Source organism: Monodelphis domestica, chromosome 3 (assembly GCF_027887165.1).
Source record: "Monodelphis domestica isolate mMonDom1 chromosome 3, mMonDom1.pri, whole genome shotgun sequence".
Lineage (NCBI taxonomy): Eukaryota > Metazoa > Chordata > Mammalia > Didelphimorphia > Didelphidae > Monodelphis > Monodelphis domestica.
The window spans coordinates 45608291-45635790 of record NC_077229.1 but is presented as its reverse complement, the minus strand read 5'-3'; the positions used below and the strand labels follow the sequence as shown (position 1 = coordinate 45635790).

Genomic DNA, 27500 nt, shown 5'->3' with positions numbered 1-27500 from the left:
TTCAGGGTCAGAACAAGTTGGATTCAAGTCTTACCATTATTCTTTTTTAACCCCTTACTTTCTGTCCTAGTTACAATTCTCAGACAGAAAGGCAAGGGCTAGACAAAGGGGGTTAAATGACTTGCCCAGGGTCACAAAGCCAGAAGAGGCTAATCCATCTCTAGGCTTGGTGCCCCATCCACTAGTCCTACCTTTAACAAGTAAGCACAGGTTGTATGACTCGGGGTAGTCACTTTACTTCTTAGAGAGGAGACTCAGATAGACTCTAAGACGCAGAAAAGGCTGTGAACTACAGGAAGAGTTCAGGGAATTTCCTCACCAGAAATCCCCATCACCAGTGAAATCATGAATCTGGAGTACAATTGTGTCTTTAATTATTCTAATAATATATTTGAGGCATAGCGTAGCACTTAGTGGAGACAAGGCCAGGCTGGGAGTCAGAAGACTGGAGCTCTTCTCCCTGCCAGATATTGGTAGTTCAAGATGGAAGGAAGGAAAGAAAAGAGAAAGGAAGAAAGGTAGGGAAGAGTGAAAGGAAGAAGTAAAAAACAGAAGATAGGAAGAGAGGGAAGAATGGAAAGGAGAGAAGCCTGGAGGGAAGAAAAACGAGGAAGAGAAGAATGGAAAGACTGGAAGGGGGGGGCATTTGGATTGAGAGCCAGGCCTGGAGATGGGAGGTCCTAGGTTCAAATCTTGCCTCAGACACTTCCCAGCTGTGTGACCCTGGGCAAGTCACTTCACTCCCATTGCCTAATCCTTACTGCTCTTCTGCTTTAGAACCAATACACAGTATTGAATCCAAGATGGAACGTAAGGGTTAAAAAAAAAAAGAAGAATAGAAGAAGGGAAAGAATGTAGAAAGGATGGAAGGAAAGGAAGACTAGAAGGAAGGTTAGGGTGAGAAAGAAAAAAAATGGGAGGAAGAGGGGGAGGGAAGATTTATTAAGCTTTTCTATATGCCAGGAACTGTGCTAAATAAATACAAGTAAAAAGAAAGGCAGTCCTTGCCCTCAAGGAGCTTATATTCTAATGGGAAGAGAGCATACACACAAAAGGGAATTGAAAATCTAGGCAGTCCAGGAAGGACTGGTTTGGGGGCCTTGAATTTCTGAAGTCCAGGAAATCAGGAACAGGCCTGGGAGGAGAATGAAGGCAGCCTGGCCTGGGTCCAGGCCATCTCCAAATGTCAGACTCCGGGAGGAACTCACTGCTGGGAGAAAGGGGTTGGCCTTGTGATGGTCCATTTCAAGGTGAAAGGATTTTCCTGGGTGAGGGGGCTCCAGGCTCTCTGGGGAGTTCCAAGGGGAAGAAGCAGCTGGGGAGTCTAGGAAGTCAGTCAAGAACATGGTCAGCAGGGGAGCCTGGAAGGGGCATTTCTTGCATGTCCTCCAACTTCTAGGGGCCTCAGTTTCCTCATTTGTAAACTGAAGGAGCGACAGCCTCTAAGATCTTTCTAGTGCTAAATCTATGGCTCTGGGGTCTTATTTATCTGCATTTTACATTTGTAGAGTGATTTCTATATAGCTGGTGAGTTTTAGAACCAGGATTGGAACACAGATCTGAGTCCAAATTCACTGTGTGTTTGACTACAAACTTCCCTGGCTTCCTTCAAATCCAGCTAAAATCCTTCCTTCTACAGGAAGCCCCCTCCCCACCTTTTTTTAAAATATAAAGATAATTTATTTTTATAATAACAAACTTCCTCATAAGTTTTCTGAAGCTACATTATCCAAATTTCCTTCTTCCTTCCCTTCCTTCCCCATTCCTGGAGCTGGCAAACAATTTGAGCTGCCACCTTTTTAAAACCCCCGCCTTCTACCTTGGAATCAATATCATGTATACATTTTTATTTCCTGTATCAAATATTTCCCAATTTCATCCCTTTAAACCCTTACTTTATGTCTTAGTAATTACTCTAGGACAGAAGGGTAAGGGCTAGGCAATGGGGGTTAAATGACTTGCCCAGGGTCACACAGCTGGGAAGTGTCTGAGGCCAGATTTGAACCCAGGACCTCCCATCTCTAGGCCTGGCTCTCAATCCACTGAATTATCCAGCTGCCCTGTCACCCTCCTTCTTAAAACCCTTATCTTCTGTCTTAGTTCTAGTTCCAAGACAGAAGAGCCACAACGGCTAGGAATCAAGGGTAAATGACTTGCCAGGGGTCACACAGCTAGGATGTATCTGGGACCAGATTTGAACCCAGGACCTTCTAATTCCAGACCTGGTGCTCTATCCACTGAGCCACCTGCCTCCCCTCTTTTTCCTCCAGTCCCTTCTCTGCTTATTATTCCCTGTTTCTCCAGTCTAGATTTTACCTCTATATAGTTGTCTGCTTTCTCCCCCTTTAGACTTTAAGTTTCTTGAGGGCAGGGACTGTTTTTTGCCTCTTTTGTGATTGACTGATTGAAAATGGACAGAATCCTGTGAAGGCAAAGGAGGTTCGCACGTGTGGAAAACCCGAGACTTGGTTGGCCAAAGAGGCTTCTGAGATTTCCTTCCTGTCTTTCCTTCCTAAGCCTGAGGACCTGAACTAGAAGTAGCGAGCTTATGAAATACCCCCTGACAGTTGTTCACGGGCGCCCGGACTCCCCCAGTCCCCTCACTGAATTGAGCGAGCCAGGGACATACCTGATGGGCCACACTCCCTGCTTCAAACCTGGCCAGCCATTTGACCATGAACCTAGAGGGAAACTTGGTGCAGATTCCTGAGGGGGTGGGAATAATTGGAGTTGGGAGAGCAGGGGCAGCCTGAGCTCTTGGTTGACCCCAAAAGGGAATGAATATCCCTTCTAATACTAGCTGGAATTTATATAGCACCTACTGTGTGCCAGACACTTTATAAATATTATCTCATTTTTATCCTCACGACACCCCTAGGTTCTACCTTCAAATTTAAAAATCACTTGGCCAAGGGGCAGCTTGGTGGCTCAGTGGATAGAGAGCCAGGCTTGGAAATAAGTCCTCTGATCAAATTTGGTCTCTGACACTTCCTAACTGTGTGACCCTGGGCAAGTCACTTAACCCCCATTGCCTAGCTCTTACCCGTCTTTCCTAGAGTAATAACTGTTTTTTTAAAAATATATTTTATTTGATCATTTCCAAGCATTATTCGTTAAAGACATAGATCATTTTCTTTTCTTCCCCCCACCCCGCATAGCCGACGCGTAAGTCCACTGGGCATTAGATGTTTTCTTGATTTGAACCCATTGCTTTGTTGATAGTATTTGCATTAGAGTGTTCATTTAGAGTCTCTCCTCTGTCATGTCCCCTCAACCGCTGTATTCAGGCAGTTGCTTTTTCTCGGTGTTTCCACTCCCATAGTTTATCCTTTGCTTATGAATAGTGTTTTTTTCTCCTGGATCCCTGCAAGTTGTTCAGGGACATTACACCACCACCAATGGAGAAGTCCATTACGTTCGATGATACCACAGTGTATTAGTCTCTGTGTACAATGTTCTCCTGTTTCTGCTCCTCTCGCTCTGCATCACTTCCTGGAGGTTGTTCCAGTCTCCATGGAACTTCTCCACTTTATTATTCCTTTTAGCACAATAGTACTCCATCACCAACATATACCACAATTTGCTCAGCCATTCCCCAATTGAAGGGCATCCCCTCGTTTTCCAGTTTTGGGCCACCACAAAGAGCGCAGCTATGAATATTTTTGTACAAGTCTTTGTGTCCATTATCTCTTTGGGGTACAGACCCAGCAGTGCTATGGCTGGGTCAAAGGGTAGATATTCTTTTGTCGCCCTTTGGGCATAGTTCCAAATTGCCCTCCAGAATGGTTGGATCAATTCACAACTCCACCAGCAATGAATTAACCCTACTTTGCCACATCCCCTCCAGCATTCATTACTTTCCTTTGCTGTCATGTTAGCCAATCTGCTAGGTGTGAGGTGATACCTCAGAGTTGTTTTGATTTGCATCTCTCTGATTATAAGAGATTTAGGACACTTTTTCATGTGCTTGTTAATAGTTTTGATTTCTTTATCTGAGAACTGCCTATCCATGTCCCTTGCCCATTTGTCAATTGGAGAATGGCTTGATTTTTTGTACAATTGATTTAGCTCTTTATAAATTTGAGTAATTAAACCTTTGTCAGAGGTTTCTATGAAGATTTTTTCCCAATTTGTTGTTTCCCTTCTGATTTTAGTTATATTGGTTTTGTTTGTACAAAAGCTTTTTAGTTTGATGTAGTCAAAATTATTTATTTTACATTTTGTGACTCTTTCTATGTCTTGCTTGGTTTTAAAGCCTTTCCCCTCCCAAAGGTCTGACATGTATACTATTCTGTGTTTACCCAATTTACTTATGGTTTCCTTCTTTATGTTTAAGTCACTCACCCATTTTGAATTTATCTTGGTGTAGGGTGTGAGGTGTTGATCTAAGCCTAGTCTCTCCCACACTGTCTTCCAATTTTCCCAGCAGTTTTTATCGAATAGTGGATTTTTGTCCCAAAAGCTGGGATCTTTGGGTTTATTGTATACTGTCTTGCTGAGGTCGCTTTCCCCCAGTCTATTCCACTGATACTCCTTTCTGTCTCTTAGCCAGTACCAAATTGTTTTGATGACTGCTGCTTTGTAATATAGTTTTAGGTCAGGGACTGCAAGGCCCCCATCATATGTGTTTTTTTTCATTATTTCCCTGGATATCCTTGATCTTTTGTTCTTCCAAATGAACTTTGTTATGGTTTTTTCTAAATCAGTGAAGAAGTATTTTGGTAGTTCAATGGGTATGGCACTAAATAGATAAATAAGTTTGGGTAGGATGGTCATTTTTATTATATTGGCTCGTCCTATCCATGAGCAGTTAATGTTTTTCCATTTGTTCAAGTCTAGTTTTAGTTGGGTGGCGAGTGTTTTGTAGTTGTGTTCATATAGTTCCTGTGTTTGTCTTGGGAGGTAGATTCCTAGGTATTTTATTTTGTCTAAGGTGATTTTGAATGGGATTTCTCTTTCTAGTTCTTGCTGCTGAGTAGAGTAATAACTGTTAAGATTAAAATTTGGGGGGGAAACTGAGGCAGGTAGAAATTAGTTTCTCTCTGCAAGGAGTGTTATTTTTATGAGGTTTATTAAAGGTCAAGGGTTAAAGAAAATACAAGCAAGAGAAGCACGTGCTAGGTGGGCCATGAGGCCCACCCAAATTTCACTCACATCATGAGACTCGTCTGTTTGCCAGCGGAGACAGGCAGAGAAGATAGCTAATAGCCTTTACAGCCAGGTTAAATACCCCATCTTTCTCTCCGCCCAGGCGAGGTTACAAAGCATTCTGGGAAGTGAGCAAGGACTCCTGGGGATTGAAGTCCTGGATTCAAATCTCCATTTTTTACATTACTAAGACAGAAAGTAAGGGTTTAAAAGGATGTGTTTGGGAAATATTTGATACAGTAAATAAAAATGTATTTTAAAATGCTTGTTGATTGGTTACAACAAGCATTTGAGTTTTGAAAATAAAGTTTTTATTTATATCTGTTTTTCTTTTATATTTCCTACATTTTTCAGTGTCTCCATTTTCTCCCTTTTAGAAAGTAAAGAAAGGAGGGAAAAAACAGTTCAGCAAAAGTATCCATTTTTTGGAGCAAGTATGTAGTTGTCACTCCTGTAGTTCTCCTGCAAAAAACAGGAGCCGTCTCTGTCTGTCTGTCTGTCTGTCTCTGTCTATGACTCTCTCTCTTTCTCTTCCTCCCTTCCCCCTCTCTCTCCCTCTTTCCCTCTCTCTCTCTCTCCCTCTCCAGACAGGATTAAGTAACTTGCCAAGGGTCACACAGCAAGTAAATGTCTTAAAGCCAGGTTTGAACTTTGGAGGATGTGTCTCCCTGAATTCAGGCAGACACACTCTATCCACTGTGCCACCTAGCTGCCCCTCAGGAGGCTTCTCAGTCTCTTTTTTGGTACCAAGTTCCAACAAGCATTTATTATTAAGCATTTATATCAGTGATTGCAAACCTTTTAGAAACTGACTACCCAAACTGTAACCGTCATGCTGCATGTGAGCCTCCCCCTTACTCCAGACTTCCAGAGGGAGGAAGCACTCCCGTTAGGCTGCTGGGCAGAGTGGTGGGTGATGGGAGAAATATCCTCAGGTTGGTGGAGAAGGGGAGGGGAGCAGCCCCTTCTGGCACATGTGCCATAGGTTCACCAAAACAGATCTATAGTATTCTTAGGCAGTCAGAGTTGAAGTCAGGGAGATCTGAGTGCAGATCTAACTTCAGATACTTATTCCTTGTGTGACTCCTAGGCAAGTTATTTAGCCACTCCTTGCCTTGATTTCTTTATCTGGAAAATGGCGATAATAACAGCACCTACTTGGCAAAGCTCTTGTGGGGGTCAGATGAGAACATATTTGTAAAATACTTTGCAAACCTTAAAGGAGTATATAAATGCTAGATATTATTATTGTTTTCATTATTATTATTTATTATGATTATTGTATGTCTTAGGCTAGTTCCTGGGGCATACAGAGACAAAAATGAAACAGGCCTCCAAGAACTAATATTCTCTTTTTTTCTGTGTGTTCCAAGGCAGAAGAGTGATAGGGGCTAGGCAATGAAGGTTAAGTGACTTGCTCAGGGTCACATAGTTATGAAATACTAGACTCTCTGACTCCACGTTCCGCATTCTATTCACTGTGCTGCCCAGCTGCCTCATTCCCCAATTTCTTTTTCTTTTCTAAACCCTTAGCTTCTATCTTAGAATCAATTCTATATATTGATTCCAAGGTAGAAGACTGGCAAAGGTTAGGCAATGGAGGGTTAAGTGACTTGCCCAGGGTCATATAGCCAGGAAGTATTTGAGATCAGATTTGAATCCAGGACTTCCTATCTCCAGGTATAGTTCTCAATCCACTGAGCCACCTAGCTGCTCTTAAACATTATAATATTCTCTTGATGGGGATACCATGTTTGTATACAGAGAAATAAATAGTCACTAACCATTTATTAAGTCTCTTCTAATTGCCAGAGAATGTGCTAAACATTGGAATAGAACGTAAAGAAGTGCGGTGTTAGTTCTGTATTTGCTCAGATCCCTGTTATTTCTTTGACTCATCCCCTTTGGTAAGTCTTAAGTATCAGGGGTGGGATTTGAACTGAAGTCATTCAAAGACTTGTAGGCCCAGTTCTCTATCACCAAGATATGGCCACCAATTTTTTTTGTAAGACAATGGGGTTCAAGTGACTTGCTCAGGGCCATACATCTAGGACGTACCTGAGGCCAGATTTGAACCTAGGACCTCTAGTCTCTGGGCCCTGGCTCTTATTCTACTGAGCCACCCAGCTGCCCCGCCATTTTGTATTCATTTGATGTCCATTGTCCTGAGCTCACTGATTTTGGCTCTGCCCCCTCTGCTTGTGGCCAGAACATGCTCCTCCCTCCCCGTCTTGGTCAGGTCAGGCCTTTCAGGACACCTGGAGAGCTGTGGCCGGTCCAGAATCTCCTTGGAGCTCAGAATAGTGTGGCTATTCTTAGCGCAGAGCATCCCTGTAAATCATCATCCCCACATGCTGCCAGCTCCTAATACAGTCTCGGGCGGGTGCCTCCTGCTCCTCTCCTCTCCTCCCCTCCCCTTTGCTCCTCGAGCCTTGGCTTCTGCTGGAATGTGGGATGTTAAGCCACTTTCAGAGAATTCACTCCCTTCCTGGGCTGAGGGTGGAGGACTCTTTCTGGGTGATGAATGGCCCGGCAGACCTAGCTTGGGTGAGAGAGCCTAGCTTTGCCTCGAGGGCTCTCCTCAGTGGACTGGGCTGGCCCCGATGGGTAGATGACTCAGTAACGCTCCCATGAGCTTTTGGGGAATGACGGGCATCAGTTACTTTGTCCCCTTACGGTCCAGATGAGACTGACATTTGATGGCATGTGATCCCAGCTTCCCTCAGTTTCCCCCAAAGTCAAAGGAAGAGATGATGAACTAGTCAGAAGGATGCTGGAAATGTCAGTGGATTTAATAGACAAAACTTGGCAACTGATTTGATAGGGAGAATGATGGCAGCAGGACCATGAAGGATGATGCTGATTAACATTAGGACTTGGGGCGAGGGGAACAGTAAGAACAATATCTAACATTTATCCATAAATCTGCTTAAAGTTTTTGGGTGTTACCCCATTTGAGCCTTACAACCTGAGAAGGAGGTGTTATTATTACTTCCATTTTCCAGATGAGGAAACCGAGGCTAAAAAAGGTTAAATAATAATAATAGCTGACATTTATATAAGCCTTGGACAGTTAGGTGGCACAGGGTAGAACCTTTTTTTCTTTTGCAACCCCTACCTTCTGCCTTAGGACCAGTTCAAAGGCAGAAGAGCAGTATGGTTTTGGCAGTTGGATAAAGTGACTTGCCCAGGGTCACACAGCTAGGCAGTATCTGAGGCCAGATTTGAACCCAGGTTCTCCTGGCTCCAGGCCTGGCTCTCTGATCACTGAGCAACCCAGCTACCCCCAAGGTCGAATCTTTATGATATAACTTGTTTATCTGACCAGCTCCATGATCACTTGAAGGGTTGGTGGTGGTGGGGGGGCTGCCTGGAAGATGGGATGGGTACAGGAGAAATCTTTCAGACTTAATGAGGCTGAAACTGTTCTGCCTGGCATGTAATAAGTGATTAATAAATGTTTGTTAAGGGGGAAGCTGGGTGGCGGTTCAGTGGATTGAAAGCTAGGCTTAGAGTCCAGAAGTCCTAGGTTCAAATCTGGACTAAGACACTTCCTAGCTGTGTGACCCTGGGCAAGTCTGTGCATTGGTTTCAAGGCAGAAGAGCAATAAGGGCTTGGCAATGAGGGTTAAGTGACTTGTCCAGGGTCACTCAGCTAGGAAGTATTGGAGGCCAAATTTGAACCCAGGACCTCCCATCTCTAGCCCTGGCTCTCCATCCACTGAGCCACCTAACTGCTCCTATTCCACATGGTTAAAAAATTTTTTTAAACCCTTACCTTCAGCTTCAAATCAATAATGTGTATTATGATAGGCTGTTGCCATCTTTTGGAGTTAGGTTTCTCTTTTCTGACATTGCTGACATTTACTTCAGAGCCGGTAAAGCTTTTGGGCCACAGCAACTCTGAGTGGTCTTGCAGGGGATTATGGTGTGAGTGGGAAATGTCTAGGAATAAATAATCAATACACATTTATTATTATTTTTAAAAAACCCTTATCTTACTGCTCTTCTGCCTTGGAACTAATATACACTAATGAGTTTTAAGAAATAAATAATAAAAAAAGAGGGAAGAGGGCCCAGCAGACGAGACTGGGAAGACCTCAGATAAATGGGAGGAAAACCAAGGGCGGAACAGGTTTTCAAGAGGAAAAGACTGCTGAGAGGTGAAGGAGAAGGAAAACGGAGAAAATGAAAATGCCGTCTCACATAGGTAATGTGAGTTTGTGGTTTTCTAAGTCAGTATACTAAGCCATTTCTCTTTGAGTCTGACATCACTTGTAATTCTGCTGTCTCTGACTCTTTGTGACCCCCATATTGGGGGTTTTCTTGTCAGAAATCCTGTAGCAGGTTGCCATTTCCTTCTCCAGCTCATTTGACAGATGAGGAAACTGAGGCAAACAGGGTGAAGGGACTTGCCTAGGGTCACACAGCTAGCTTGCCATTTCCTTCTCCAGTTCATTTGTCAGTTGAAGAAACAGGTCAACAAGATCGAGTGACTTGTCCAGGGTCATTATAGATAGCTAGGTTGCCATTTCTTTCTCCAATCCCTTTTACAGATGAGGAAACTGAGGCAAATAGGGTGAAGGAAGTTGCCCAGGGTCACACAGCTAGCTTGCCATTTCCTTCTCCAGCTCATTTGTCAGATGAGGAAACAGGTCAACAAGGTCGAGAGATTTGTCCAGGGTCATTATAGATAGCTACGTTGCCATTTCCTTCTCCGATCCCTTTTACAGATGAGGAAACTGAGGCAAACAGGGGGAAGGGACTTGCCCAGGGTCACACAGCTAGTTTCTGAGGTCAAATCTGAACTGAGATCTTCCTAACTGCACACCCAGTGCTCCTTGCCCTGTGGCACCACTTAGCTGCCTATGGACACCACTTCTCATGACTAATAGCAGTTACTGTGCTTATTCTTCTGCTTTCTGTACTTTTCATCAGCTCATACAGATCTTCCCAAGGGTTTCTGGATTTTCTGGTGCAATAATATCACATTTTAGTCCCATAATGCAGTTTGTTCAGCCATCCCCCAAACCATGGGAACCTCCTCCATGCCTCCTTTTCGGCAACCATGGAAAAGATGTGGGAGCCTCTCGGTGTTCGGAGGGGCTTTTCCTTCTGTCTCAGATCCATCTTTGGAGTCTGGGCGGTATTCAGATTGCCAAATCTAAACACTGCCATGACACAACCTCCTTTATGTTCCTTCTCCAGTGTAAGGCATCGTGATGGAGCAGATGCTCAGGGACCTCAGAGGACCTCCGGGTCTTTCGAGTCTGAGCCCCTCCTTGGTGATGTGACTGGCCTAATGTCATGCAGGCTGTTAAGTGGCCATTCTGGGATCCCATCTCTGCTTGCTCTGCTCCCATCACTCCCATGGGCTCTCTGTTGCTTTTCAGTGATACTCCGAATGCATCCTTCCATTTAGCTGCCATTTCCTTTCTTTTAGAGAAAAGATGTCAGCAATTCATCTGACTTAGCTCCTCCAGCAGTGTGGCTAGTTTTGGACATTGGGGTTTTAGAATTCGTTTTCGATCTCCAAATTGGAGATTGGTGAAGACCTAAAACCCGTGTGATTCCCAGTATCCTCTGCTACTGGCACTGTAGAAACAGGAGGAAAGGGGCAGCTGGGTGGCTCAGTGGATCGAGAGCCAGTCCTGGGATGAAGAGGTCCTGAGTTCAAATGTGGCCTCAGTTACTTCTTAGCTGTGTGACCCTGAGCAAGTCATTTAACCCCAATTGCCTTTACTGTTCTGCCTTGGAACTGATGCTATCAACTATAAGGTAAGGGTTACAAAAATTTTTTTAAAAAGCAGGAGGGAAACATATAACACCAAGGGCCACTGAAAAAATTTCAAAATTCAGTTAATGGGGAAAAAAAAAGTTAACATTTATTTAGCACCTACAATGTGCCAGGCACTCTTCTGAGTGCTTTACAAATATTATCTCATTTTTGACCCTCATAATAGTCCTGGGAGTTAGGTACTGGATGATAGCTATTTCCATTTTATAGATGAAGAAACTGAGGCATGGAAAGGTACAGTAGCTTGCTCAGGGTCACACAGCTAGGAAGTATCTGGGGCAAATTTGAATTCAGCTCTCTGACTCCTGGTCCAGTGCTCTCTGCATGGTGTCACCTAACTACCTCTATCCCCAATTTCTTTTTTTTCTTTCTCTTCCTCCCTCCCTCCCCCCTCTCTTTCTTTCTTTCTTTCTTTCTTTCTTTCTTTCTTTCTTTCTTTCTTTCTTTCTTTCTTTCTTTCTTTCTTTCTTTCTTGCTTGCTTTCTTGCTTGCTTTCTTGCTTTCTTTCTTCTCTCCCTCCTTCCTTCTCCTCCCTCCCTCCCTCCTTCCCTCCTTCCTTCCTTCCTTCCTTCCTTCCTTCCTTCCTTCCTTCCTTCCTTCCTTCCTTCCTTCCTTCCTTCCTTCCTTCCTTCCTTCCTTCCTTCCTTCCTTCCTTCCTTCCTTCCTTCCTTCCTTCCTTCCTTCCTTCCTTCCTTTCTTCTTCCTTCTTTTCCTTTCTCCCTCCTCCCTCCCTTCCTTCTTTTTCTTTAAATATTTACCCTCCATCTTAGAATCAATACTGTGTATTGGTTCCAAGGCAGGAGAGTGGTAAGGGCTAGGCAATGAGGATTGAGTGACTGGCCCAGGGTCACACAACCAGGAAGTGTCTGAGGCCAGATTTGAACCCAGGACCTCCCGTCTCTAAGCCTGGCTCTCAGTCCATTGAATCATGTAGCTGCCCCTAATCCTCTTTTTCTTTGGATCTTAGATAGATATGGTAGCATCCCCTCACCACCATCCTGTGGGGTGCCTGGAGAAGGGTTTCTTATGGTGAATTTACAGATGGGGAAAATGAGACACAAGAGAATGGAAAAGACTTGTTCAAAGGCACAGGACTAGTGAGCTGGAAAAGCCAGTTCTCGTCTCCTGACTTCCTGGCTCCCGGGCCAGAGTTCTTTGTCCCAAGCCCCTTGAGCGAGAGAAACAGGCAGGCTGAGAGGAGGAGACTGGAGGGAAAGGAGGGAGGGTATAAAGAAGGAAAGCTTGCCCAAGTAGCTGGGGAGGAGAGAGAATCCAAAGCCTGTGGGTTGTCAGTTTCCCCGCTGTCCCTGGTGAAATCGATTTAGAGTGGAAGAAGGCCCTGATGGGACCTGGAGAGTGTGGCGGTGAGGACTCCAGGGGGTGGCTGGCTTGGTGCGGAGGGTGAATTGTGAATGGATTATGGGAGCAAGTTTTTTCTTCAGGATTTGGAGCTCTGTAGGCTGAGAACTGGTTCAGTGATGCCCTCTGGTGGATTTCTTCTCCCCAAAGAAAAAGAAATTACATTTCTTGGCTCTGGAGAACCCAGATGACAAACAGGCAGTCAGCCGGGGACCGTCCAGCCTTCTCTTCTTTCCTCTAATGATATTAACTGCCATTTCATAAAACTTTGTGTAAACTTGTCATCTTTGGTATTTAGATCACCAACATTTCTCAGTATGTCCCTCCCCCTCCAGAGCATCTCTTGTAACAAAGGAAAAAAAAGGGAATGGGCACAAAATGCTTCACACATTTGAGGCTATGAGGTAGACCCTATGTCCTTATCATCCCCATTTGACAGAGAGATGTTAAGTAAGTGACTTGCCCAGGGTCTCGTGGCTCATGTGCTAGAGGCCTTGGAACTCCAGCCTTCTTAACTCCAAAGCTGGCATTACAGCTTTCTGATAGGGGCCCTCGGCCATGGCGTTGGACGTAGGGAATCTGTGATCTCTCAATTGGCCTTCTGCAGTGCGTAAAAGCTTTTTTTTTTTTAAGTGTATTATATTAATTCCTTTTTTTTTTTTACATGGAAATCACATACCAGTGGTTCTCATCCTGCCAATTGTCCCTTGCCACAAGGTACACAAAGTCAAGATAGCGGTCATTTCTAATAATGCATATTCTGCACCGGTAGACCCTCACCTCTCTGCCCAGAGGTATTTTGCCTTTAGTCCTCTACAGAGAGAGATGATGATTGGTCAGAGTGCTGCCATTTTTCACATTTCTATCATGTTCCTTGATGAGGAAAGTGGTGTTATCTCCCATTTTATAGATGAGGAAACTGAGGACTTTAATCATCCCATGGAACCTTTCCATACTTCTCCTTGGAGCCCCCAGTCCACACATCTAGGGCCCGAGGTCCAATTCGAGTCAACTCAGCCCAATTCACTATAAAGCAACCCAATTGAATTTGACCCAGTTCAACCCAATCCCATTCTAGTCTAAGACAACTTGACCCAATTCAGATCAGCTCAACTCAATCCAAGCCAATCCAATCCAGTTATCCATCAAGTGCCTACTGTGTCCCAGGTGCTTTTAAAGGTATTTCCATTATGCTGTCAAGATGGGGGAGAGGGAGAAGAGATAGGACATGGAAGCAGGAACCTTTGAGACCATCCAGTCTGATCTTATAAATGAGCAAAATGTGCAGAGTGAGATCATGACTTTCCCAAGGTGTTAGAGGTGGGATTTGAACCCAGCTTCCGTGACTCCATAGCTAGTAATGCAGTTTGACTCCTTAGAGATAGTAAGCTTCCAAAGCAGGCTTTGATCCTATGTTCTCTGACCCTAATCATGTTACATCTTTTGAACCCAGATCTCCTGTCTCTGTCGACTTGTGGGGGCCGTGGGGCTCCCCTCTAGGTCACTTGGTCAAGATGTATCGATCAGGTTCTGACTAGCTGCCAAGTACTGTGCTATGGTGGGCTTACAAAGAAGCAGAAAAGGCTGCCCCTGTTCACAGCCTAGTGGATGGATGGATGGATGTGGCAGGGTTGGGGAAGATTTCTATTTCTGAGTCCTGAGTCAACTGGGGGGTGCCTGTGTGTGGGTTCTGCCGCCAGGGAGTCGGAGACTGGTGGATGTGATGGATGTCAACAGCCAGAAGGGCACGGAGATGAGTATGTCCCAGTTTGTGCGCTACTATGAGATGCCCGAGACCCAGCGAGAGAAGTTGTACAACGTCATCAGCCTTGAATTCAGCCACACCAAGCTGGAGAACCTGGTCAAGCGGCCCAATGTGGTAAAGCCCATTGATCTCTCCCTCCCTTCCCCAGGGATGCCTATCTATCTCAACTCTCCTTGGCCCTGGACCCTGTGGATGGTGGGATCTGGGTGGACTTTGTCATAAGCCAGGGAAACAGAGCCGGAAGAGACCTTAGAGATCGTCTAGTCTGTCCCACTCCCTTCATTGCCCGGATGAGAAAACTAATACCCACAAAGGGTTAGTGACTCATTAAAGGTGACCCAGGTGGAATGTGAACTTAGGACCCTCCCCGTCCAATCCATTGCTCTTATTCCATAGCTCCATGCTGCCTTTTCAGTATTGCATTGAGATTAGAGGAATATACCAGGGAGTAGGCAAGGATGATGATAGTAATACTGTGACTAGATCCTGGCTCTAGGGGCTCACCTGGGGAAGAGGCAAGGTGGTTCAGTCTGGAATTGGACATTGCTGAAGACTGGGGTTTAGATAAAGCAGATGAGATATTATAGAATCTCTCCATACCTCTTCTTGGACACCACGGTCCGTGGCATCTAGGCCCAAGGTCCAATTCAACTCAGTCCAATTCAATTCATTATAATTCAACCCAATCAGTTTGACCCAGTTCAACCCAATCTGTTCTACTCTTAAGACAACTCAACCCAGTTCACCATAACCCAACCATTCAGTTTGACCCAGTTCAGCCCAATCTGTCCTACTCTAAGACAACTCAACCCAGTTCACCATAACCCAACCCAATCAGTTTGACCCAGTTCAGCCCAATCTGTCCTACTCTAAGACAACTCAACCCAGTTCACCATAACCCAACCCAATCAGTTTGACCCAGTTCAGCCCAATCTGTCCTACTCTAAGACAACTCAACCCAGTTCACCATAACCCAACCCAATCAGTTTGACCCAGTTCAACCCAATTTGTTCTAGTCTAAGACAACTCAGCCCAGTTCACCATAACCCAACCATTCACTTTGACCCAAGAAAACCCAACCCAATCCAAATCAATAAAGTCCATCTAATTCAACCACAGCAATTTAATCCCACTATAGTCTATTAAGTGCCTATTGTGTGCCAGGTGCTCCTAAAGGAATATTTGTTCTATTCTAAAGAAGGGGAGAGGGAGGAGAGATAAAATAGCATGTACAGGATAACTTGTGGAGGAATGAGCCATCCTGTAGAAGCTGGTAGCTGAACCAAGCCGTAAGAGAAGCTTGGGATTCCAAGAGAGGGAGATGAGAGTAGAGAGTCTTTAGAGTTATTGGCAGAGAGGGAAGGATGGATGGAGCCTCCAGGCCAGGCTGAGCCAAGCCATGGGCAGCTGCCCTGACAGGTACACGGTTGTGTGGCTTTCAGATCGACTTGGTGGACTGGGTAGACAACATGTGGCCCCAGCACTTGAAAGAGAAGCAGACGGAGTCTACCAATCTCATTGCAGAGATGAAGTACCCCAAGGTTAAGAAGTAAGGCCATTCAGGGTTGGGGGTAGAGGGTCACACAGTTCGGGGGCTGGGTGGGTGGTGTGGGCATGGATATAGCTGCCCAGTTTAAAGGGAGGGCTGAGAGGGGCCAAACCAAGATGGCGGCTTTGCCACGGCAAAAGCCTAAGCTGCTCTGAAAATCCTTCCAAACCAATCTTTAAAAACCGCCTCAAAACAACAGGATTCAGAAATGAACAGCAAGAAGGATTAAGGGTACTCTCCCGATGAACCCAACTTAAAGGGAGGGCTGAGGAGTGGAGAGGGGCTTCCCATTATTTTGGTCTAGCCCCTTAGGTGACACTTTGAATTGTTTTTCTTCTTTTCCTTGGGGATTCTCCCAAGTGTCCCCAAACCACCGAACCTTGATCTTAAATAGGCAGGGCACACTTGGGCTATGCATCCTTGCAATCTAGCAAACATTATTAAGCACCTGCTGTATGCCACTCAATGTATATATGAGGTGACAGAGCTCCTACCCTCAAGGAGCTTACCAGAACTGCATATCTTAGTGGGTAGGTTGCCGTACTTGGAATCAAATGCTTCAGCAATGTATTAGCTGTGGGAACTGGGTAACTTTCTCAGAGGGACACCATCACCGTCCTCCTGATGGCCACAACTCAGGTAAGGGCCCTTGGTCTTTTCCTGGCCTCTCTTTCTCCATCCTTAGAGTGCGTAGAATAGCCTTTGCTCTCCGTCAATTAATAACACATTTTTCCCCCTAGAAAAGTCAGTCCCACAGGCTCAGAAACCATTAAAACTCAGCTGTCAATGAATACATGAAGGAAGTTTGATCGTGGGGAACTTGAGTGTAGGGGGCCTGTCTCCCTCCTCTTTAGTTGCTTTTTTATTTTCCTTTTTTTCTTCCCCTTTGATCCAAGGCTTCATGATGGGGCCAAAGCAGGAGCCCAAGATCGGGCCACTGAGAAAAGGCTCATATAAGAGATTCCATTGGCTTCTCCCATTGGCAATCACCTTGGACCAAACATTTCCTTTTCTTTTTTTTTTTTTAAACCCTTACCTTCCGTCTTGGAGTCAATACTGTGTATTGGCTCCAAGGCAGAAGAGTGGTAAGGGCTAGGCAATGGGGGTCAAGTGACTTGCCCAGGGTCACACAGCTAGGAAGTGGCTGAGGCCAGATTTGAACCTAGGACCTCCCGTCTCTAGGACTGGCTCTTAATCCACTGAGCTACCCAGCTGCCCCCCAAACATTTCCTTTTCTCACGGCTTGAGCATCCCCATCCAAGCTGAGATTTTAAAAGCAATGATAGTCTGAATCGCTTTATCCAAACGCCACCCTCTACCAGTCTCTCTCTAGCCAGGCGAGCCCCATATTGGGCAAAGCCAGCTCCTTGCAAACCTTGGCTCACACAACAGAAAAATAAGAGGAATCGGGACTCCGCTTCCAGAAAACGGTCTTCACTTTACTCCGAAAAGGCTTTAGAAGGGGATTCTTTTCAAGAGCAATGAACGGTGCTCTCTTGTTTCGCTGTTGTCCTCGAATTTGTCAAATGGGGTTTACACACAAGCCTAACCGAGCTCATTCTGTTCTAATTTGCCTATTGTGTTGTAGGGCAGATAGATTTCCAAGCTCCAGCTGGTGGCCAGGGGAGTGCCTTATGGGTACTTGAATCATAATAGAAACACAATTGTCACCTTGGAATGAGTCCACTTGTTCGCTCAGAAAGAATGTTGATGTCCTGTAATAAATGTAGGTTCAAGACTGGGGACTTCTGGGGGAATTGTTTAGGGTCTTGTTCATAAATAATAAAATGCTAGAATGGAGGCAGCTAGGGAGTGCAGTGGATAAAAAGCGCCAGGCTTGGAGTCGGGAGGACCTGGATTTCAGTCTGGCTTCCTACACTTCCCGTTTGGATGACCCTGGGCAAGTCACTTAAAGCCTGACTCTTGCCGCTCCTTTGTCTTAGAATTGATAGTAAGACAGAAGGTAAGTTTTGTTTTTTTAAATATTTTAAAATTTTATTTATTTATTACCAATCATTTTAATTAATTAATTTTATCACATGCATATAATCTAATATTTAATTAATTAAATGACTTAATTAATAGTTATTAAAATATTAATGTTTTTTAAATATGTAGCACTTACTATGTGCCAAGTACAGATAACTCATTTGTTTTTTGCAACACTCCTGGCAGGCAGGGGCTATTATTTTTCCCATTTGACAGATCAAGAAACTGAGACAGAAGTGAAATGACTTGCCCAAGGTCCCACAAGCTAGTGCATTTCTGAGGCTGGATTTGAACTCCGGTCTTCCTCTGAGTTTAGCCCTGGAACTCTTATTTACTGCTCTGGGTTGCCACAGATACAAGTCAGTAAACATTTAGGGGTCATATTTTTTGTGTGCCAGGCACTGGGTTGAACACGGTGAACAAAGACCAGGAAAACAAAGGCTCCAGTCTCTGCTCTCCAGGAACTTGATCTCCTGTGGGCGATAATATGCAAACAGCTAGGTGGAAACAAGATAGGGCTTGGATAAATTGAAGGGACTATCTGGGAGAAGACCCTGGCAATAAGGGCGGTCAGGAAAGGTTTCTTACAGACGGTGAGATTTTTAGCTGGGATTTAGAGGAGGCCAAGAAAGCCAGGATCCAGGAGGAGGAGGGAAAGAGTCAGAAACGTCTTCTTTGAGGATCCAGAGTACACAGGGGACAGACACGAAGGCAGGGGAATTCAGGCAAGATTTCTCCGGCCTCGATTCTTTGTCAAGTGAGGGAATTTAGACCGTCTTCCAGCTGACAGTCATCATCATCGGCACTGGCATTGGCATTGTCATCATTAGCATTTATATTTTGCCTACAGTGGACCAGGAACTGTGCTGAGGTCTTTACAGATATTTATCTTATTTTATTTTTTACTAGTATCATCTCATGAGGCAACTGAGCTCTGGACCTGGAGTCAGGAAGGCCACGGTTCAATATGGTGTCAGATACTAACACAGTGACCCTGGGAAAGTCACTTAGCCTCAGTTTCCTCAACTGTAAAATGGGGGGAACAATAGCAACCCACTTCACAGGGTTATTGTGAGAATAGAATTAGATAATATTTGAAAAAATGCTTTAGCTTGCTACATATTTATTCTCTTCTTCCCCCTTCCTACCCCAAATTAAGAGCTGGAGACCTTAGATGGCAACTGGTGCAAACCCCTCATTTTATAAGAAAGAAAACTGAGGTTCAGTGACTTGCTCGAAATCATTCAGGCCAGAAGGCAGAGCTGAGATTCAAACTCGGGTCTAGGTCCTCCGTTTCCATCGCCAACACTTCTCGTGGTGCTTGTGTAGAGGACATCCCTCCTAGCTTTGACCTGTGTTCTAAGATACTTTTCAGGGGTGACCCGTCATCTTGTCAGGTTCCTCTTACCTGTGACACTCCTCTATGCTCTGAGGCTTCTCCCTGTTCTGGAATTCTGAGTTCGGGAGGACCCGTCGTCCCCCACTCTGGTACTTGGTGTTCTAAGCTCCCTTCGAATTCTAACATCTTATTTAAAATATTTTATTGATGCTTTTTAAAATGATGGCTTTTAATTTTCAATGTCCTCCCCTGCCCCCCTCCAGCTGAGATCTACTTTTTAACAGAGAAGTAGAATTAAGAGACAGACCTATGGATTGTGCCTCTTTGACATTGTTTGCCTCATTTTGTACCCATAGCTCACCACCTCTCTACTGAGCTGGAGGCACGTGTCCTTCACTGTCCACCCGAGGAGGTTGATTCATTGCATTCGGATTTCTCAAAACCTTTCTGTGTTGTTTACTTTAATAGTATGTTTGTCTTTCTGATATTCCCACTTTTAAGTCCCCTTCCAGCTCTGTCATTCCCTGTTCTATAGCCTTTCCCAGCTCTGACACTCCCTGTTCTAAGAACTCTCCCAGCTCTGAAATTCCCTGTTCTAAGCTCCTTCCAGCTTCAACATTCCCTATTCTACCCTTCCCCCTCAAGCCCTGACATTCCATATTCTAAGCCTCTCCTCTCTCCCACTCCCTAGTCCTGCCATTTCCAGTTCTAAGCTCTTTTCTGGCTCGAATACTCTCTGTTCTAAGCCCCTTCCTAGTCCTGACATTCTCAGTTCTAAGCTCCCTCCTGGCTCTGACACTCTCTGTTCTAAGCCCCCTCCAAGTCCTGACATTACCTGTTCTAAGAACTCTCACAGCTCTGACATTCCTTGTTCTAAGCCCCTTCCAGATCTGACACTCCCAGTCCTACCCCTCCCAGTCCTGACATTCTCAGTTCTATGCTCCCTCCTGGCTCTGACACTCCCTGTTCTAAGACCCATCCCAGCTCTGACATTCCCTGTTCTAATAATTCTTCCAGCTCTGACATTCTCTGGCTTTTTAAAAAAATGTTATTTGGTCAATTTCAAACATTATTCCTTAGTTGTAAAAATCATATTCTATTCCTCCCTCCCCTCCCCCTGCCCTTCCCATGACATTCCCTGTTCTAAATTCTCTCCCAGCTCTGACACTCCCTGTTCTAAGCTCCCTCCCAGTCCTGACATTCTCAGTTCTAAGCTCCCTCTCAGTCCTGACATTCTCAGTTCTAAGCTCCCTCCCAGTCCTGACATTCTCAGTTCTAAGCTCCCTCCCAGTTCTGACATTCTCTGTTCTAAGGTTCCTCCCAGCTCTGACACTTCCTGTTCTAAGCTCCTTCCCAGTCCTGACATTCTCAGTTCTAAGCTCCCTCTCAGTCCTGACATTCTCAGTTCTAAGCTCCCTCCCAGTCCTGACATTCTCAGTTCTAAGCTCCCTCCCAGTTCTGACATTCTTTGTTCTAAGGTTCCTCCCAGCTCTGACACTTCCTGTTCTAAGCTCCTTCCCAGCCCTGACATTCTCAGTTCTAAGCTCCCTCCCAGTCCTGACATTCTCAGTTCTAAGCTCCCTCTCAGTCCTGACATTCTCAGTTCTAAGCTCCCTCCCAGGCCTGACATTCTCAGTTCTAAGCTCCCTCCCAGTTCTGACATTCTCTGTTCTAAGGTTCCTCCCAGCTCTGACACTCCCTGTTCTAAGCTCCCTCCCAGTCCTGACATTCTCAGTTCTAAGCTCCCTCCCAGTTCTGACATTCTCTGTTCTAAGGTTCCTCCCAGCTCTGACACTTCCTGTTCTAAGCTCCTTCCCAGCCCTGACATTCTCAGTTCTAAGCTCCCTCCCAGTCCTGACATTCTCAGTTCTAAGCTCCCTCTCAGTCCTGACATTCTCAGTTCTAAGCTCCCTCCCAGGCCTGACATTCTCAGTTCTAAGCTCCCTCCCAGTTCTGACATTCTCTGTTCTAAGGTTCCTCCCAGCTCTGACATTCCCTGTTCTAAGCCCCCTCCCAGCCCTGACCTTCTGTGTTCTCCAGCCAGATCTACTCGGTGTTTTCATAGTATGCTGAGCTCCCTGCCTCTGCAGTCAGAAACCTGCTGCTTTTGTAATGTTCTCCTGAGGCTTTTCCTGTGATTTTCTTGGGAAGGGATGACCCCAAAGAGCCTATACTTCACGTGGGGCTCTTGGACTGCCCATCAGAACTGCTCTGTAGTGGCTGTTCCTGATGCTCTTTCTTTCCATCTGGCCCCTGGATTGATTCCTCCCATTTTCCAGACCAGCAGACTGAGGCACAATCTGGATCACAGAGCCGGGGAGTACCAGAGAATAGACTCCAGCCTTCACAGCTACTTTTCTCTTGACAGGAAGTGCCTTGAACCATCTCTTAATGTGGGTTTACTCCTGGTGTCGGCACCACTAAAACCACCCAAGAATTCTCTAGAACCTCGATACGCTGGCTAGATCTTTCTAGCTGTGTGGATAAGGAAGAAAAATGGAGAGAGAGAAGAGGGAGGAACCCAGTAGGTTTTGTTTATTCCCTCTGCCCCCAAAAGGAACCGTTCCAAATTCTGCATGAGTCCTTGCCGAATGGCAGCTTTCTTAGGTCTGAGATCAGAGACAGGTAGTGGGAGGAGACGTCTTCTGAGGGCATCTGGTCCAGCCCCCTCATTTTTTTCAGATAAGATGGTGGAAATCCCAGGGAGCTCAGCAATATTGCCCAAGCTCCTACTTAAGCCCACATCATTGGACCATCGACCTCAGAAGCCGTTCAATCCAACCCTCCCATTTTACAGATCAAGAAACTGAGGTCCCAGGTCTTCACTGGACTTGGCCAAGGTCCTGGATAGTAAGGTTCACAGGATAGGGCTTTTGCCTTCAGAGTTATTGTTTCGTCCCATGTAGTTTCTGCCTTTAGTAATATAATAGGGTAGGGGGTAGTTGGTGGCTCAGTGGATGGAGAGATGGGAAGTTCTAGGTTCAAATCTGGCCTTAGATACTTCCTGACTGTGTGACTGGGTGACTCACTAAGCCCCCATTGCCTAGCCCTTACCACTCTAGAACCATACCCAGTCTTGATTCTAAAATGGAAGGTGAGGATTTTACAAAATTAAAAAATCCTGGAGTGAGTCAGAGGTCCTGGGTTCTTTCTGGTACCGACTCTGACTGGGTTCTTTAATTATGTTACTCCCATTTCTTTTGCATAAAACTAGCATTGCTGTCCAAGCAGAGCCTTTGGGATTGTGGGTTCCCCTCTCCATGAGGATGAATTTGGGCAATGAGGAAGTCAGAAAACCTCCACCGCTTGCCCCAAGTCATTAAACTTCCTTTCACCTCAGTTTCCTTATCTGTAAAATGGGGATGATGATAGTAGCCCATATTCTGCCCCGGGTGGTTGTGAGGAACCATTATAAAGCGTTTTGCAAACCTGAAGATGCTCTGTAAGCTCTGGACAGATTGGGATTTGATCAGAGGGTGTCTATGGCCATTGCAACTTGGGGAATCCTAAGATCCTGGTCCCAAAGAATTTCTGCTTAGGGAATTCCTCCTCCCAGTGTCCGCTGATTCCTTGAAATAATAAATGAAACGAGGGAGGTGCATTTAGCTGGATGGCTTCTGAGATTTCTTCTGTAGCTCCCGGGCAAAGGCAGTGCCTTCCTATAGAAAGAAAGCTGGCCCTTGAGTTGCTTTGAGCTCCTGGCTCAGCTACTTACTACCTGTGTGTATTGGGCAAGGAACGGAGCAGCCCAGAACCTCAGTTGTGTCATCTGTGAAATGGGCAGAATACACAAACTCCTCCTCATCTCCCTTGGTTATGCTGTGAAAAATGCTTAGTACATGTTAAAAGGGGCGTGCTCAGGGGCAGATAGGGTGCCAGATCTGGACGCGGGAAGACCTGGCTTCAAATGTAGCCTCAGCTACTTCCTTGGGAGGCGCTTAGTCCTTGCACTAGACAGAGAAGTCAAAGTTTAGGGTTTTCGGGGCCCTGAGTCATCATCACCCCTGTGGCTCTTGTCTAATTTTGGCGACTGGATCTTCGCAGGGTGGAATTTTAATACGGATATTTCGTGGGCGGGCGGGCGGGGATGCTGGGGGAGGAGGAATTGAGGTCGGAGGAAGATGCTGCTTAATGGCTGAACAGAAGAGCTTTGAAAGGACTCCCCTCTTCTCTTGACTTCCTCCTATTGCCCTCCATTCACCTCTCCTCTCCCTCAGAATATATTCCCACATAGAAAGTGTCGGGGAACTGAGACATCATTTATGAAGCAAAAAGCCCAAGAAAAGCCAGAAGCTGGCATAATTCACAGTGTGCCTGGCGCATAGTAGGTGGTTCTGTTTTATTTTTTAGCCAGACCTCTGATTTCCCTGATAGAGGGGAAACGCCAAGTGAGGGGGACGTGGCTGTGGGTAGTTCGAATAACATCAGAGATTTGTCTGGGACATTGATTGGTTAAGTGACTTGACCAGGGTCTTCCCTGAACCTGAAGTTGCTTGGCCCAGAGGGTGACTCATCCTTTGGAGAAGGATTTTTATCAATCTGTATAAATAACCCAGAGGGAGGGGATAGGGGAGGCATCCTAGAGAAGGTGATGTTTCAGTCCTGAAGGAAGTCAGGGAAGTGAGGAGTTGGAGGTGAGACTTTGGACCTGCTCTACCTGGCATTTCTTTTCTTTGGGATTAGGCGAGTTGCCTCTGTGCTGGTACTTCCCTCACCACCTTAGGGGTACTGCTGGGCTTGAGTCAGGAGGGACTTGGATTTGAATCCTGCCTAGTCTTGGACAGATCAGTTTCCTTATCTGTAAAATGGGCAGCAAAGTGGGTAAAGTGTCAGGCTTGACATCAGGAAAATCCATTTTCCTGAGTTTGAATTTAGCTTCAGACACTTAGCGCTGTGTCACCCATCTATTTCTTCATCCATAAAATGAACTGTAGATCTCATCAGTTGTGTGACCCTGGGCAAGTCATTTACCCCTATCTGCCTCCATTTCCTCATCTGTCAAATGAACTGGAGGAGGAAATGGCAAACTAGCTGTGTGTCCCTGGGCAAGTCACTTCTCCCTGTCTGCCTCCATTTCCTCATCTGTCAGATGAGCTGGAGAAGGATGTGACCAACCACTTCAGTATTTCTGTTGGAAAACCCCAAATGGGGTCCCGGAGAGTCAGACAGGATGGAAACAACCGAACAACACTAACAACAAAATGGGGATAACACGTAGAATGTAAGAATCCTGTGAGATCAGTAGTGTTAGTGTCGTGATCCCCATTTTTCTGAGGGGCAGACTGAGGCTCAGTGATTTGTCTAGAATCACTTAATCAGTGTGTGCCTCACGTGGGGTTTGAATTGTTTTTGGACTCTGCTTCACCATGCCAGTTCTTACCCACATCCCTATCACAGGCATCCTTGTGTTGTTGAGTTATTTTTCAGTTGTGTCTGACTCTTCGTGACCCCATTGGGGTCACGCTGGGCAAAGGTACTGGAGTGGTTTGCCCTTTCCTTCTCCAGCTCATTTGACAAATGAGGAAACCGAGTCAGACAGGGTGAAGTGATTTGTTCAGGGTCACACTGCTAGTGAGACCTCCAGCTCATTTTATAGTTGAGGAAACTGAGGCAAACAGGGTGAAGTGGTTTGTCCAGTCACATTGTTTGAACTCGGGAAGATGAGTCTTCCTGATGCCAGGCTTGGTGCTTTATTCATTGAGCCACATAGCTGCCCCCATTATTGAGGTGATCTACTATGGAGGGCCAATCTGGAGTTCCTCTGACATCATATGTCTTGGTTACCCTGGACAAGTCACTTAACCTAGTGTCCCCAGGTAACTTTTTAATTTCTTTTTAAACTGTTATCTTCTGTCCCAACCCTTAACCTGTGCTCCCAGGATAAAGACAGAAGGGAAAGTAGACTTTGTCCTCTAGGACCCAACCTTCCCCCTCCTCTGGCTCTTGTTAGCTCCAAGCGTTTTTACCTCCATTGTGTCCTCCCAAAAGAAGAGTGTTTTTTTCATAGCCCTTTGGGCTACAAAGGGCAGGAGTTGTTGCCCCCATTTTCCAGATGGGGAAACTGAGACCTCCAGAACCAAATGAAAAATGAAAGGCCTGGGGAGGTTTGTGGAGTGTGGACCACAATACAAGTGTCTTGCCTGCCCCACAGAGGGTGTCGGCGCCTCCCTCTGTGCCTTTGGTCAATGAGAGCTTCTGGAAGGCTGGACATCCAAGCTGGGGGCCAAAGGATGGGGGAGTCAGAATAAGAAAGTACTGTTTGGTTCCTGAATCCATCCTGGAGAGCTGCTAGTCCCTTTGCCCCCTAGCGGTGCTAAGGAGAACCTACAGAGAGTGAGGGCGGAGGGGTCTCCTTTGCCCCCAAGGTGGCAAGTTAAGTCCTTGCTGAAATTGGGGTGTCCTTGGAGCTGGAGGCTGAGCAGAATCAAACCGATCGCCTAGGAGCAGAAGCCCCCATTAGGGGCTGTTATGGCCAGGGTAGTGGAAGAACACCTCTTCTCCTACCCACCCCATGACCTTGGGCAAAATCCTTTCCCTTCAGCGGTCCTCAGTTTCCTCCCTCCTAAAATAAGGAGGATGTCCACAGAGGCCCTTTTTAATTATTTTATGTCATCCTCCCCTTCTGGCAATTTTTTTTTTGGGTTATTAGACCCTCACCTTCCGGCTTAGAATCAGTACTGTATATTGGTTCCAAGGCAGAAGAGTGGTAAGGGCTAGGCAATGGTGGTCAAGTGACTTGCCCAGGGTCACACAGCTAGGAAGTGTCTGAGGCCACATTTGAGCCCAGGACCTCCCATCTCTGGGCCTGACTCAATCCACTGAGCTACCCAGCTGCCCCCCACCCCCTCCAGCACTTTTCTTTGAAGTAGGGAGTTCCCAGTCAGGCTCAGGATTAGTGGGGAAGCCCCCCAAACCACAGGATTAGGGACAAAAGAGAGGAACCTAGGATACAGACCTGGAAAGCCTCTTTGGAGACGGTCTAGGCTTGCAGTCCTCAGGAGGACCACAAGGTCAGAACTGTCCTCCCAAGAATGTGAAGACATTTTAATGGCAAATATAGTAAATATCAAGATTTGTGAATACTCTTTGAGGGCTCCTCAATCATTTTAAGAGTGTAATGGGGTCCTGAGATGACAAAAGAAAGAGTTGAAGACTGGATGATGGACCAGATGAGGTCAGAGAAAAGAAGTGACTGGGGGCAGCTGGGTTGCTCAGTGGTTTGAGAGCCGGGCTCAGAGGTGGGAGGTCCTGGGTTCAAATTTAGCCTCAGACACTTCCCAGTTGTGTGACCCTGGGCATTTAACCTCCATTGCCTAGCCCTTACCACTCTTCTGGCTTGGAGCCAATACTAGTATTGATTCCAAGATGGAAGGTGAGGGTTTAAAAAGAAAAGAAGGTACTTTTCCAATGTCACAGGCTACTTATTCCAATCTTGTTACAATTGGTGGTGGTAACTCATTTCGGTTTTAGTTGTGTTTGAGTCTTTGGGACCCCATTGGTAAAGAGACTGGTTTGCCTTTTCCTTCTCTAGTTCATTTTACAGAAAAGGAAATTGAGGTCAATAGAATTAAGAGACTTGCTCAGGGTCACACAGCTAGTAAGTGTCTGAGGCTGGGATTTGGGCTGAGTTCTGAATTTGGGAAGATCAGTGGCTTTATCCAGTGAGTTGCCTGGTTGCTGCCTTGAGTGGAGAAACAAACAAAACAGTCCCTACTATGCAGGACTTTACATATTTTCTTGGGAAGAAATATAATTGGCCATACATAAATATCTGTGACAATCTGAGATGGGATAGAAGGGTGGAGAATTCCTTCTTAACCATTAATAGGGGCAGGAAAAAAAAAAAAACCTTCCCATAGGAGATGGCATTTGAGCCAAGTCTTAGGATCTTCTCTTCTTCTCTTCTCTTCTCTTCTCTTCTCTCTCTTCTCTTCTCTTCTCTTCTCTTCTCTTCTCTTCTCTTCTCTTCTCTTCTCTTCTCTTCTCTTCTCTTCTCTTCTCTTCTCTTCTCTTCTCTTCTCTTCTCTTCTCTTCTCTTCTCTTCTCTTCTCTTCTCCTTTCTTTAAACCTTTACCTTCTATCTTAGAAGTAATACTATGTATTGGTTCTAAGGCAGAAGAGCAGTAAAGGCTAGGCAATGGGGGTGAAGTGACTTGCCCAGGGTCACACAGCTGGGATGTATCCTACTAGCTGCCCCCAAATCTTAGAATCCTAAGAGGTCAAGGTTGGGAATTCATATAGAATAAGAACTTGAACTCATTTAAAAATATTTTTATTGACTTTCTGTTCCTTCAATCTTCATATTCAGTCTTCAGATCTTTATCTCTGAACCTTATGAGGAATGAGCTCTGTCTTATAACAAAGACAGAAAAAGACTTTCTGCAAAGGCAATCAGCACATCGGCAGCGGATTACAGTATATGCCCTCTACTACAGCCATAGGTCCCCACCTCTGTCAAGAGGGGAAAGAGGTGCATTTTTCCCAGCTTTTTTTTTTTCTGGGATCAAACTTGATCATTTAAATTCCCCAGTGTTCTGTTTTGACTTTTTCAAAC

The 27500-nt window shown here is 45.5% G+C and overlaps 1 protein-coding gene across 1 annotated transcript in view; it reads left to right on the top strand.

Annotated features, from left to right (window-relative positions):
- Positions 1–27500, top strand: part of KDM2B (lysine demethylase 2B) — a 134396-nt gene that overhangs the window by 22033 nt on the left and 84863 nt on the right. The window contains 2 exon segments of the mRNA XM_056821794.1: positions 14005–14183; positions 15512–15618. Of these exon segments, the coding sequence (XP_056677772.1) occupies positions 14005–14183; positions 15512–15618 (286 nt within the window).